At 30.5% G+C, this 14779-nt stretch overlaps 1 protein-coding gene across 1 annotated transcript; it reads right to left on the minus strand.

Annotated features, from left to right (window-relative positions):
• Positions 1–833: 833 nt before the first annotated feature.
• LOC129286851 (AT-hook motif nuclear-localized protein 14) lies at positions 834–6109 on the minus strand. The gene is made up of 6 exons (XM_054922929.1): positions 5698–6109; positions 4622–4665; positions 2733–2864; positions 2032–2184; positions 1342–1645; positions 834–1272 (listed from the first exon to the last, which is right to left on the minus strand). The coding sequence occupies exons 1-6, from the start codon at positions 6059–6061 to the stop codon at positions 1217–1219; spliced, it is 1053 nt and encodes a 350-aa protein (XP_054778904.1). The 5' UTR covers positions 6062–6109; the 3' UTR covers positions 834–1216.
• Between the last annotated feature and the right edge of the window lie 8670 nt (positions 6110–14779).

Consider the following 14779-nt stretch of genomic DNA (forward strand, 5'->3'; position numbering starts at 1 on the left):
TAAAATTACTCAACTTGCTCCAAATAATAGTTTAAAATACCAAACATCCCTTGCCCTTTAACCTTTAAAAAAAAATATAAAATAATTTATTTAATAAAATTAATTTAAAAAAATAATTATATATTAAAAGATTAAAAATATTTTATATTTTTTAATATTCAACTCCTCAAAAAATACCTTATATTTTTTAAAAAAGAGAGTATAGACAATTATATTTTACGTTATTTTTTAAAATATACTATGTGAATGCTAAGCAGTTCGATAAAGTACTAACGAATCAGTTTAGCTTGTCATAATAAATGAGTTATTCAACTTTGATTCTCACCCAAAAAAAAAAAAAATTGATGTGCAGAATAAGATTATGGCGTATTTTCTAAATATCAATACGTATGTACAATTAAATATAGAATAAATCTCACTATATAAATTAAGAAATTATAAATAATACAACTAATTTCAGTAACTCGTAAGAAGCATAAAAGAATGTCTACTTGTATATAGATAAGATTAATTAGTTAAATGCGTTTGTTTGTTTTAATGACAATAAATATTTCTTACAAATAATATTTAAACATTTATTTGACGTTATTTTTTAGATTCCAATCACCATATAATTGAATATTCAATCCTTTCCGCATGCAAAATGAGGGAGCGCCCACGTCAAAAACTGGCTTACATATTCATTGTTAAATAATAAAATCCCATTGATTACCATAAATTAGACAAGTCGTTACCAGTTTGCTCTCTCATGCACTATTGTCTAACGGGCATCATACATTTCTCATTAGGTCGATACCAGAATACCAAGAATACCAAAAGAAGAAGAAGAAGAAGGAAAAGGAATAGAAGGATTTCAGGGAGAGAAAAACGGGAAACAAGAAGTCAAGGGGAAACAACTCTGCATGGCATTCTATGCACAACGAAAATAGAAGCAAGTTGTAGCCCAGAAGCTAATCTGATATACGCATGTCGCTACTACCTTTATTTATTGTGGTAGTAAAAGAAGGGAAACAACCCTGACTTTAGGCTACAGCATGAGCAGATGAGTAATAATCTTCAAAAGCAACGACCCTTTCTTCAATGGAATGCGCCGTCGCATGCTATAAACAGCATCACTTTGGGTTGAGACTTGTGGCAAGTAAAGATATAATACAAGTACCAAAGCAGAGGATAGATGAGTGCTTTCCAAACCCCCAGAGCCATCATCTCTCATCAATCATGTTAAATAATCTCCGTTCTCTGGAGACTGATGACCCCCATGGCCTGTTTTTCCTGCACACCAGAAAACCACAAGGGAAGTTGAAGCTTGGGTTCGGTGAAGGTGCAATTAGCATTTCATACCTGTCATTTGTTCAAAGCCAGCATTTCTGGAATCAGGACGAGCCCACCACTCTGTGGGCTGGGAAGGCGTCACATGCACACCACGTTGTTGAATCATGAAATGACTCCCACCAACAGCATGATGATCATCATCATTTCTGCGAATTGGATTCCCGCTGGAAGATTCAACGCCCGGCTGGTAACCTAAACTTGATACCGACTCCCCAACCAATGATGCCACCTTGCTCCCAGAAGCATCACCTTTTACACCAGCACTAGCTCCGGCATCCTTCTTGGCATCCAGAAAAAATGTACCAACAATCACCTGCGCGCAAATCAATCATTAATTCCAGGAAACTTCTTGCTATAACTTTTACATGGGGGTGTTTGGTATGGCTGGAAAGAGGAGAGATGAAGCACTAAAAGATGAAATATATTTGGACATGTCCCAAAACATCAATTATTCCCATGCCTCTATTTTTCATCTTCTCAGTTCTCTCTTCTTAAGTGTATTTAATCCAAAAACTTTATCCCGTCCTCCTCCAACTGAACTTGCCTGTCTTCTAACTCCCAAGAAAAATGATGTCAGAAATCAGAATTAAATAGGGAAAAAGAAAAGGGACTATGTCACCAATATGGGGCGCCTGTTATTATTATTATTATTTTTTAACAAAAAATTTTGGTAAGAAATATTTTAAAAATTATTATTACCTGAACTGGACCAGCAGCTTTTAGGGGTCCACCAACTCCTCCACCTATGATTTGACCATCGGTACTTGATAAGCACACACTAAGACCACCAGTACGCCCTCCAAGTTCAGTACGGACATAGGAACCAGATAATGAAATAATCTCAAATCGACCCTAACGTCAAAGAAAATCATAACATTACAACTGTGAGAATTAGATTAGGTCCACACTCTCACAAAAACTGAAAAAACTTTCCAAACAAATTAAAGTGCTAATCACAAGACTCAAAGAAAGAAGCAACAGATCAACACGAGAAATGATTATTTTCAGTAAACATATTTGCTTCCACAGAGTTGAAATGTTGAGATCACATGAAATTTATTTGTAAATGCTCGAGCGAGCAGTTGTGCTCCTGAAGGAAACTAAAACAGAATTATTCATTGGACTGAAGCCCAAGAAATGTCTATAGAAATTGAAACCCTTTATTCAAGCCCTTTCACTTTCACTCAAACATATATAAAGGACGAATTTGATTACAATGAAAAATCAGATATAAAATAAGACTCAATATCTATCAAGTGCCATAGTTAATCTGATGCTCATAAGATTAGATGCAGACCCAAGGTTGAAATAGTCTCACTTCCTCTTGAAGATAATTTAAAGAACAAGCGATCAAATTGAACACTCCAGATGTTTTAAAAGAAGAGTGATTAATAATTTACCTCATATGCAATATTGCCTCCTGAGGTTGCAGGTTGACGGAGAGAGGCATTAGAGATGGAACCAGATGCAGACAAGATGCACATTTCACGCCTACTTTGTTGCATGAACAACATAATTTTTTGCCCAACATCCTATTAAATGCATAAAAAATGCTAAACTTCGTTTAGACTGGTAGCATTCATGATATATCAAAATGCCATGAACAATAAAGATCCAAGACCAATTCTGAACGTGAAATCTGACAGGAAAAGCTCAGCCTTCCAAAAAAATACAAATGCATCAGCATCGTTTATTTCAGTGAAATAACCTGTTTCATATGCAGAGATGCAAAGCATTATAATCAATATTACTTCAACTCTATCAGATCAAATGAGATCACTTGTTGGGATGTTAGCTGGATCTATGTGACACATCCTTTTGTGCCTTTGCCGGTTTGCCCGGACCCATGGTAGGTGCCTTACAGAGGTGCAACCTATTGCACTTTCACAAAGACACAAGGTGTACCTAGAGATAAAAAACATGATTGCTCAATTGCAGCAGAGCTACAGCCCAACGCACCATCCCATTTACTAGAGACACTTACACTTACACTCAAGCCATAGCGTAAAAATTGCCAGCTTAACAAGAGCATACTATAGACTTATGAAGGACCAGATACATAAAACCACCAAGGCTGCAGAAATACAGAAAAATCTATATGAAATGCCAGGTGTCCAGTGAGTAATGGCTAGTGGCAAACAAGCCAGCGGTCTAAATCTGACTCAGATAGAACCAAACAGAAGCAATTAGATACCAGAAAAATGGTATAAAAGTTGAATGTTGGATTTTACAATTCTAATAAATGTGAGAAAATTACAGTTTAGGCTTAGCTAAATAAAGGCTAAAAGCATCATATTTGTCATAAATACTTCAATAGGATTTTACTGAGCTGAAATATTTTCACTTTATGCAAGAGATTCTAGAGGGAGCCGATGGTTTTTACTTATAGGGCATGGCATACTATATAACTCATGAGTTATCTTTGTGAGAACCTGTAAAACATGTACCAAATAGAGGTTCTGAGGAACATATTTATTTCAAGCACAAAACACTCCCTCTGCTCATTTTTTTTACGTCTCATTAGAATTTATACAAAATTTCAAGACTTCTTATTTATTATAAAATCCATCACCTTCTCTGTAAGAAAATTTTATTGCACTTGATATTTTAGATTTTATGAGAAACCCTCACTTCATATCCCCAAGAAAATTCACAATTAGCCAAGTAGAAGGATGCAAAGTCTTCTATAAATTGATTAAATGCATAAAAAATTGCACGGTATGAGTGTCATCAGGACCAAATGAACCTTTGGACGTGGCTCAAGCATCCCTACAACTGAACCATACTTTCAGATACAATGGCAACAAAAGCTTGTAAAGTATGTTTAAAAGTTTCCCTTCGCACGACTTGTTAGCAAAAAGGGGGGAAAATCTATTATTTCATTTCTTTAAGTTATCAAATTATCTTAAAAAGAATTACATCCAATAGCAGAGGGATGCTATCCAAGCAAAGAGTTATAATTTTTTTAAGGAAAACCTGAATCAAATTAAATTATAACAATGCAAAATACTTCCACTTTCTCTTTGGGCTATGAACAAATAGTATGGAAGCATTAATTGCCTTCTAGTATGGCAAAACTCAACAAAACTTAAACTTTATGCAAGATTCAAGCACACATGGCTTTGTAAATAAGCGAACCAAAGTATGTGGAACTTCTACTATATTTATTTATTTACCGATAAATTGAGGTACAATGCTTCCTATAATAAGAGCTTGCATGTATTACATGTCAAATAAACAACTATAATTAGCAAGATCTATTAAAGGACTGTCAAGAATACGTACGTACCTCACCAGCAGCAACAGTAATGACGTGTGGCGTGAAGCCTTGACCTGCATCAGTTGGCAGCAGCAGCATTGAGTTAATATTATATGACTCACTTGATACTGGCTGATTAGCAGGAAAACATTTCTTTTTCTTTTTCCTTCACGAGGAGGTATTGAGGAATACAAAACAAAAGACGGAGTAATAAGCATTAATCAACAGAAAATATAACAAGCGTAAGTATATGACGACATATATATTATGTTCTTGATCCAAAAAGAAAGGTGTGACACTATTAGGATGACTAGAAACATAGACATCTTAGACTTGTGCCCTCCAGTTCATAGAATAAATCAATGTCACTTTGGAAAAAAGTGAGTGTCAGAGTATGGAATAATAATGGAGTTCGAACCATCAGAAGTAGAAAACACGGTCACATGTTTGATTTGTCAATTAATTAATAAAGCAGCCCAGGGATGAAACTATATAGTCGGCACTCCCTAGGTTCAGCTTCCACCGTTCAGTACACATATCCACGCTCATCTCAGCAATACTTGCACACGCCGGGTAGCACCCCAGAAGCAGGATTGCGCATAAAGATGAGTTCAGGATGAAATGGTAGGGGATTAATATTTTAGATATATCTGCCAGATTTTGAAGAAATTGACTCTTACTGTTGTGATGCATCCATGATGCCTGACGCAGATTTCCAACGTTTTTCAGAACTTTAGACACATTTAATACGAATTAGAAACTTGTTGGAGAGTATCCAGAAATGACCAATACCCGAAACCTACTTTGCAAACAAGAAAAGGTGATAAACGGAATGATATCACTGGTATATACATCGTGTTGAACAAAGTTGCGTCACAGTCCATGCAATACAAGCACAACACAACAAGGAGGCCGAAATTTTGAAAATCCACCAAAAAAAAAAAGCAGGCAGAAAAACACCCCAAAAGGCCAGAGCAACAGCCAAGTGGAAGAAAAACCTAAATGCGCCCTAACCAAGAGTAAAATGAATCCACACTAAAACTCCGAATTCAAGGATTCGCAATCCGTACAAAGGGAAGGGGGGAAAAGTTTGGAGAGGAACCCACCCAGAGAAGAGAACTGGGATTTCTTGGAGGAGCCGGTGTACGAAGACGAAGCAGAGGGGCTGCCCAGAGCGTGGCCCTTCTTATCCCTGTTGAAAGGGTGAGAGGACGAGGTGGCAGCCTTCTTGGCGGCTAGAGCTTGCTCGGGGGTGCCGTACTTCCTGGGCCTGCCCCTCTTCCTCTTGGGGGGTTCTAATTGAGAGGAGACCGCGGAGGGCACGGAATGAGGGAAGACCATGTGGGAGGCGTCAGTGTTGGGCAAGAGGCCATTGGTCGGGGAGGAGGTGGCGGGGGCGGCGGCGGAGGTGGTGGCCTGCTGTTGCTGGTGGTGGAAGTAGGAGCTGAGCTGGTTTTCATTGGGTTCCATTTTGAGGAGGGGGGAGAGGAGGGAGGGAGCGAGAGTACGAGGCCGAAACAAAAATTGTTTTTTAATTATTTTCGGGTTTTTCTGAAATTATTTGGTGACGAAGAAAATGGGAAAAGGGAAGGGGGAAGGGGGAGACTGGAGAGGCGTTGGATGCGGAAGGGGTGGGTGACGTGGACGGTGGGAGACATGACGGACCCGATAGGAAGGAAGGGATTAAAGGATAATAAGGAGATTAATGGGCTGTGGGGAAGGGAAAGGGGGAGGGATATGATGAGGTGGACATGATTGAAAGAGGAAAGCGAGTAAATATGAATAGCGCTCTCTCTCTCTCTCTCTCTCTCTCTCTCTGAGATTGCCACTCACAAGTGGCCAGTGGGTGACAACTGACAACACCACATCCCATTCCCACCCGATCCATCAAAGGCTATCCTCTCTTACATCGTTCAACGCCTCAAACAGGAGGAGTTTCGGGCATGTTTCCATCCTCTCAGGTACTTGGAATGATTCCCCGAGCGCCCATGATAATGTGGCATTGGAAAACATTGGCAAAAAACAATATCCTTGTTTGTTTTTCTTTTTACTCTCCGTGCTTTTGGATTTTTTGCATGTGGACAAAAAATATCATAGTTTCTTTACCTGATGCTATGTTCAAAAAAAAAAGGAAAACCCCAATGCTTTTCATTTTTTAATTAAATATTGCCAATTCCTTGTATTTTGAAAAACAAAAACAAAAGGAAGTGTTTATGGATAAAAATGGCCATCGAACGAGTGAAAAAAAAAATGTAATCAACTTGAATTCAAGATATGTATACTAGTTTATGATATAAATTAGAATGATAGGCTGAAAATAGACAAAGAACTAGATGATGGCCCAATGAAGAACCTCTAATGTCATCATGAAAATGAACTTTTACAAATATAACCCATGTTATACAACTAAATTAAGCAAATAACTCAATGTTTATTATATTTTATATTATGATTATTTTATTATATTTGTCAATAATATATTGTTATATATCAATAATAACCTATTGTAAATTTTTAAATTTTTAACAATAAACTCATTGTATGTCAATGATAAATTCCTTGTATATCAATATAAACCAGCTACACTCTTAAATTTTCAAAAAATTGGTCTATATTTTTTGGGGCATGAGATTTTTTCCAACCAATGAACTAATTTATCCTCATGAAAAGGGATATTTTGATTAACTCAATTGATTCTTGACTCTAACTAAAGTCTATGATTTTTTTATTGTTTTGATGATTTGTAATCTTAAAATGTATTTTATACCCTTCCTAGTCTTTATTATAAGGCATCTCTAACTATTTTATTGAAATTAAGTAGTGATGAACTCCAAAAATTGAATCAATAGGGACATAATCTATACTTAAAATAAATATTCTTATTTTTATAAAAAAAATATTTGTAAACATATAAATTAACTTTATGATATGAGTTAATAAAATTAAATATTAAAATAGTGCATAAAGTATTGCATTATAATAACATAAAAGACTCTCTTTATGTAAAGTTATATACCTCTTTTGCATGGCGGGAAATTTTGCACATGTGGCCTCTCCATTTTTTTTTTATCATCATTTTCCCTCTTCTTCCTTATAAGGGAAGTGGAGGGAAAATGATGATAAGAAAATGAAGACATTGCTTGTCTGAGAAATTGTTGTGGAAAAAATTTTATTAACAAAGTTTTTTTGAATTATTACTTTTCAATTTTGAAACTATTGATATTTAAGGTTGTGTGTGTGTGTTTATATAATTTGAGATGGTTAATTTTCTAGTGGGATACAATTTTACAGGGGGCAAGTAACAGTTTTTCAAATGAGGGGGGAATTGAAATTTTGTGGGGAGGCAATTAAAATTACTTGGGGCCACCTTTTTTTTGGTTTGTGGGAGCAATTGCTTCCATTATGTCAAACGTGGGTCCGTAAATTAATGAAAGATAGTTAATTCATTAATTTTATTTAAAAATATAATGAAATTTTAATTTTACTTATATTTAAATGAAATATTTTAAAATTTGAATTGCATTTTTTCTCATGGTTAATAAATTTATATAAAAATATAATTGATATCTCACTAAATATATTATATCAAGTGAAAATAAATTCTTCCAAAAGCTGTCTTATAATTAAAACAAGAGAGTATATTGTTTTTTATATGTAGCATGATTTAACTTGTTTGTTTGTCACTTTTGAAATGTCAAGAACTATTTTCAAAAGTCCTTCTGTCATAACATGTTTAGTTGGATGTTGTTTTAGTGAAGTAATATTACAGATATACTTATATTACATAGTGTGCTCGTAAAAATAAATTACTCCTTAAAACATGACTTTTATTTGTGCAATCTAACTAATACGCTTGTTAAAATTATGAGAAAATTATGAACAAGTCCCATATAGAAAATTTGTCTATAAACAGATTCCATAAAATTCAAGAATAATGGCCAAGTCTCACAAGACCCGAGTATAATTTGGGATTAGGTACAAAGATAACACTGTCCCAATCACTTTGACTTATGCTTACAATTATAACTTCATGATTTTCAAGCAAAAATTCGTAAATTGCCAATCAAACTTCTTCATTCAAGGCTTGGTATAACATGGAATTTTGTCAAATTAATTATGCTCACTTAAAGTTATAATTTCAAGGCGAGTAATAAATTTTACATCACAATTAAACTAATTATATAATTGAGTGGGCATAATTAACTCTATAAAGGCCCTATGTCATATCAAGTGTTAAGTAAGAAATTTAGCTCGTGAATTGCAATTCTTTATTTGTAAATTATGAAATTATAGTTGCAAGGGAAAGCCAAATTAATTATTAGTAGCTTTAGCTTTATTAATCAAGTCTGACTTTGAACAATCCATGGGCTAAATATGTTAATCTCAAGTGAGCTCAATTACCTTCCTCACATTCCAATTAAAAAACCATATAGCCTTAAGTAGGTATATTTAATTATATTATTATGTAGAAAATTCATATTATATCTACTGTGAAACAATAAATGTAACTCATAGATTATGATTTTTTACTTGAAAATTTTAAAGTCATGGTCGTAAGTGAAAACTGGTTTAATAGGGGCAACACTGTCGTTGCACCTTGATTATAAATTATATCCAATTCTTAAGGAACTTTATTATAATTTTTAAATGTTGCGAAACTCATTTATAAATAAGTTTGTTATAAAGGATCTATGTATAAATTTTTTTATAACTATTTATAACTTATGTTATAAAAATTATAGAATAAAATATAGTGATATCTCTTCTATTTTACTTAAATTATAGAGACCTCACATACAACTTTAAAACCTATATTTTAGTCTAATTGTTAACATTATTAAAAATATTCCATTAAAAATTCTAAAATACATGATTTTTTATTTGTACTTATGTTAAAAAATTTAAAATTATTATTATTATTTGACCCTCATAATTTAATTGTATACTTTCTCTCTCTCCCAATTTTAAAAATTTAAATAATTGCATCAATTTTTAAATAAACAATTTAAATTTTGTGGTAAATTAATAAAATAAAAAATATATATTGTACTGAGTAATTTATTGTATTAAATCCTATTATTTCATTAATTTTTTTAACAAAACCTTTAAACTATTACTTTTTCCAGTTTATGTATTGAAATTTTAGAAAATATTACTAAATAAATATGTTTATACAACAAAAAAAATAAAATACAAATAAAAAGTGAAAAATATTACTAGATAGTATTTATATTTAAAGAAGGAGTACTTTAGTTCAACATATATAATTTAACAATCAATAACAGTTAAGTGGATAGAAATAGAGTGTTAAAAATGTAGGGAGTGTTTGTGTTTTGTAATTATTCCTATATGTTTCAAAAATAGAAGGGAGAAATTTGTAAATAAGGTAAAATAGAGATGGGTTTGAGTATTTTATTCAAAATTATCAAAAAAGTAATTTTAAATATAGAAAGTTTAAATTAAATATAAATAGTTCACATTGATGATAAATGATTTATTTATTAAAAAATTATTTAAAATACAGCATTTTTAAACCTTAACAATCTAGGTCTCATAACTAGACGCACTTGACGGAAAAGATGCATGATGCTGCATGCTTCATTTTTTACATTTGACTGGGTCAATATACATCTTAGTATGTGTTTAGTTTTTAATTTATTAAAAGTTCATTTGATAAAAATTTATGTGGTAAAAATTAGTTTAGTGAAAGTCAATCGTTATAATGAAATTGTGTTTAAATACATTTTTTTTAAAGTTTATTTGGCATACTAAAAGTTATTTTAATTATAGTAGTAAAACGTGCTTTTAAATGTACAATTATAAAAAAGGATATTAATTTTTAATGATTTATAATTTTTATTATATAAATATAATATGTTTAAAATATTTTAAAAATGTGACAAATATTTTAAATAACATAAAATTTGATTTATAATACTAAAAACTTGATTTCTAGTAATTTTTAATTTGTAATTTTAAAAATTGTGATAAAAATTTATAATTTTTATTATACAATAATGCTATAAATTAGCATAATTAATTATTCAATTATAATGCAAAAAAATTTATACCTAGTTATTATTATTGAAACAATGATTATATTTTTAATTAATTAATAATTTTTTAAATAAAAAATAAGAGATTAAACTTGGAGTAGTATGATCAAATAACATCTCACTTTTCATATCTACTTTTTAAAAGCTTTAAATAGGTACGTTTCTCATATTCACTTTCAGTCACTATTTAACTATATTTTTAAGATATGCTTTCCTGTAAAATATTTTATCCAGATAACTTCCAGCATCTTGAAAGTGAAATCTTGCTTTTTGAATGTGAAGTTGAGAATACCCAAGCCGACCCTTAATTTTAAAGGTTAAAGATCCTTTTCCCTAAACTTCTTCTTCTTCTTTTTTAATGAACATTGGTTATTCTGTACTAAAAGGTTAAACAATATCTCTTAAATAATTTTTAGGAGAACGGTTGCATTTTTGTTGGGGACCCATCATCTTCTTGATTGTTCGTTGATGTAGAATAGTTGTGAGGATTATACATGATGACAACAAGGTAATCTAATTCATTTTTACCATTTGACTTGGCCAGAGGGGATGGGAGTGGCAACCGCATTGGTAGGAATCGGCTTGATTTTAGTAACAAAATGGTAACACAGGGATCATAATGTGTTGCTGTCATTAGAGCTGTGCAAAAATCTTCCAGTCTTGTTTGGTTCAATCGAACTCGAGATGGTCTCAATCTATTCGGTTTATATAGACACTGGTTCTTCATGACCAAAAAAATTAAAAAGATCACACTATTTCTTCGAGTTAGACTGGATAAGAGACTAAGCATCCAAACCACCTGGTCCAATTCAGTCCTATTAATTTTTTTACTATAATTATAATTAAATTATTTTTGGCAAATGTTTGAAATATAATTGATGCTAAGAAAATGATGTATGAAGATTTGTTGAGTTTGGTTCTAAATTATTGTTGTAATATAGTGTTGTTGAATTTTTTTGAGTTCTGTTTTCGTTAAAGTTATACATTTAAATCATTTAGACTATAACAGAAATATTTTTTCTTATTATTAAAAATTATTATGAATTTATTATTATTATAAGTGTTTTTACTATCTTAATTGAGTTTATTATGTTGAAATGTATTATTACCTCTCATATAATAAAAAGAGAAAAAAAAAAGCTAAGTGAGTACTGAACTGACAGGACCAGCCTCCCAATCCCATGGATCAAGTCCGATCTTGTTAATTTTCAAGTTACCACTGGATAAGACTGGACTATTAGTTGCTTAATCCAGTCCTTTTCATGAAAGAGACTAGGCTTTGGGTTAGGATGAAGTTTAGTGCCGTCTTATCTTTTGTGCAGCCCTAATTGTCATCGTGGGAAAGCTTCACGGCTCTTTTAACAAATGGATTATAATGCTTTGCTGTCATTGTGTGAAGGCTTTACAATTATTTTATGTTAGTAGATGATGTAAAAGACCATGGGCCTATATTGAAAACACAATTTTGCTAGTAAAAAAATTATTTAAAAAGATATCACACCATTGTTGGTGTCTTCTATGAAAAAAAAAGAAGAAGTGGTCTTTTAACTCTAATTTCATGTATGAAATCTTAGGCTTAATGGAAATGGAGGCCGAGCATCAACCACCATGGAGCGTGGCAGAACAGCGTGCTATTTCCCCGCACGCTTCCTGCCAAATTTTGCTAATTAACTATCAGCATTGCATTAACCTTTTTTGCTTCCATTCAATCAGCTTGTTTGGATTGAATAATTAATCGATTATTTATTGATTTCAATAAAATTTTGCCAGACAACCAAAAATTGAAATAATTCATTATTAAAGCAAAATGTTGTTTTGAAATAAGTTGGAGAGAGGCTGCTTATCAATTCTCAATTTTACCGTTAAAGCCTTAACTATTTGTTAGCATCTCTAAACTATCAATATTTATCCCAGTGTTATTACACATTTAATTTAAATTTTTATAATTAATCAAATATATAATTTAAATAATATATTTTACTTCTTAAATAAAATTTAAAAAATTTAACAATATTAGAAGCAAATTTATTAATAATTTAATTTTAAAAAGTAATATCTTTTATGATAATTTGCACAACTAAAATTAATTTTGACTAAATTATTCAAATATTTACTTCTATCAAAATTAATTTTTAAAAAATAATATTCAAACAGATTGCATTATAATATAATCAATTATAATTGAAATCAGTCATATAAATTAATTATTTTTATAATTAATTATATCCAATTGAAATTTAAACGGGCTCAATATCTTTTTTATTATATTTGTTTCAACTTTTGTAAACTAATCACATGATAAAAAAATTAGACTTCTAATTGTCTTCGTAGATTACGGGCACGTTTGTTTCAATTTTCTCAATAAAAGAATCACTTAATTTTGAAAAAAAAAACATAGTTTATGAATTTTTTATGAAGTTTGTTTTAAAAATACAGGATATACAGATATATTAACGTTTTAAAATAACTAGGTAATAAATAATTTTTATACACAGAAATTAAGAAATACAGTAAATCATAAATTTTAAAAATAATCAACTAATAGTTACTTTTTTTGTTATGACAATCAAACATAAAATAATACCTACTTTTTATAAAATTTTTATAAAATAATTTTCTTTTTATAAAATTCTTGAGCCATATAAAAATTACTTATTTTTCAGTGTTGAATAAACCGTCCCCTTATATGCTACTTTAAAGTTTAAACTTTAAACAGCTTCTAGATAATTTTAAGAAAACTCTTGGGCAGAACTAGTCTTTTTTATTAGTAAGCCAAGTGTAAAGTTAATAACTTTTGCTTTTCATAAAATAGTTCAAATGTTAGTAGCAGAGGAATTACTAGAATGAATGTAAAAAGGCTTAGTATGTTACAAGCATCAATTCACGTTATGGTGGTGGTTTTTTTTTCCTTCCTCTCTTTCTTTCTCTGTGTCATTATACATTGAATTTAGGTTGTGTTTAAATTGATTAATTTAGATATTTATTTTAGATTTAAAATTTTGTATTTTAAATCTTACATTTAAAATCAATATATTTAAAAATATTTATTTGGACAGTTTAAAGAACTTAAAATGAAGAAGAGAGATAAAGTAAAATTTGAAATAAAAATGAAAAATAATAAGTTTATTTATATTTTTTAATTAACAAGAGATATAAAAAAAATACGAGAGTCGTAAAAGTATTAATAGTAAAAATACAAAGAGAGCAATAGTTTGAAGTAATTAAAATTTTAAATGACTAAAATATAAAGTTACAAATAAATTATAATTTAAAATTGATTTAGATTTAAAAAAGATCTAAACAATTTAGATTTGGATTTGTATTGAATCCTTCATTTAAATATACAAACATTTATAAATTTAAATTTGATTTAAATCTAAATCAACTTCAAATTATAATTGATTTGTACTTTTAAATGTTTTTATACCATAGTCATTTGAAAATTATAATCATTTCAAATATCTCATCCTTTTCACATTTCTACAATTTAGGCATCTATAATTTTAGTATCATTTTCTCACTTTTTATTGATTAAAAAATATAAATAAACTCATCATTTTTAGTTTTTATTTTAAATTTCAGTTAATATCTCTCTTTTTCATTTAAAAAATTTTAAACCATTAAACCATAAATTTTAAATATAAGATTTGAATTACAAAATTTTAAATCTAAAATTCAAATACAAGTCAATTGAAGGTTTTTTTGTGTGTTGTTATCTCTTCTCTTTATCTTATTTGCTAAGCTGGGACATTTTATTTTAAGACTGTACAATTTTCAATGGATTTAGCCCTGTTTAGTATAATGAAATCATTTCTAGGAAATAGGAAAAGAAATGGAAATATAAATCTCACCATTACATAGTGGTTGATAAGAGAGATCCTCCTATGAATTATAATACTCTAAAGTCTAAAACTCTGATTTTATACTTGCATCTTTCAGTTAAAAAAAAAAGAAATATAAATGAAAATAGGAGTGAGTTTAAAAAAACGTGTTGGTATGATGGTGGAATGAAATGTAATTTTTTATTATATATGTATGATTGCAATGGCAAAGTACCATATTGCTTTTTTCCCCTTCGCTGAAAAAAAATCCTTCAATCTAAAAGTCCTTTCAGTTGCATAAGAAACCGGGA

Source organism: Prosopis cineraria, unplaced genomic scaffold, assembly GCF_029017545.1.
Source record: "Prosopis cineraria cultivar Desert tree isolate PC_DT_omini unplaced genomic scaffold, ASM2901754v1 PC1, whole genome shotgun sequence".
NCBI classification, from domain to species: Eukaryota; Viridiplantae; Streptophyta; class Magnoliopsida; order Fabales; family Fabaceae; genus Prosopis; species Prosopis cineraria.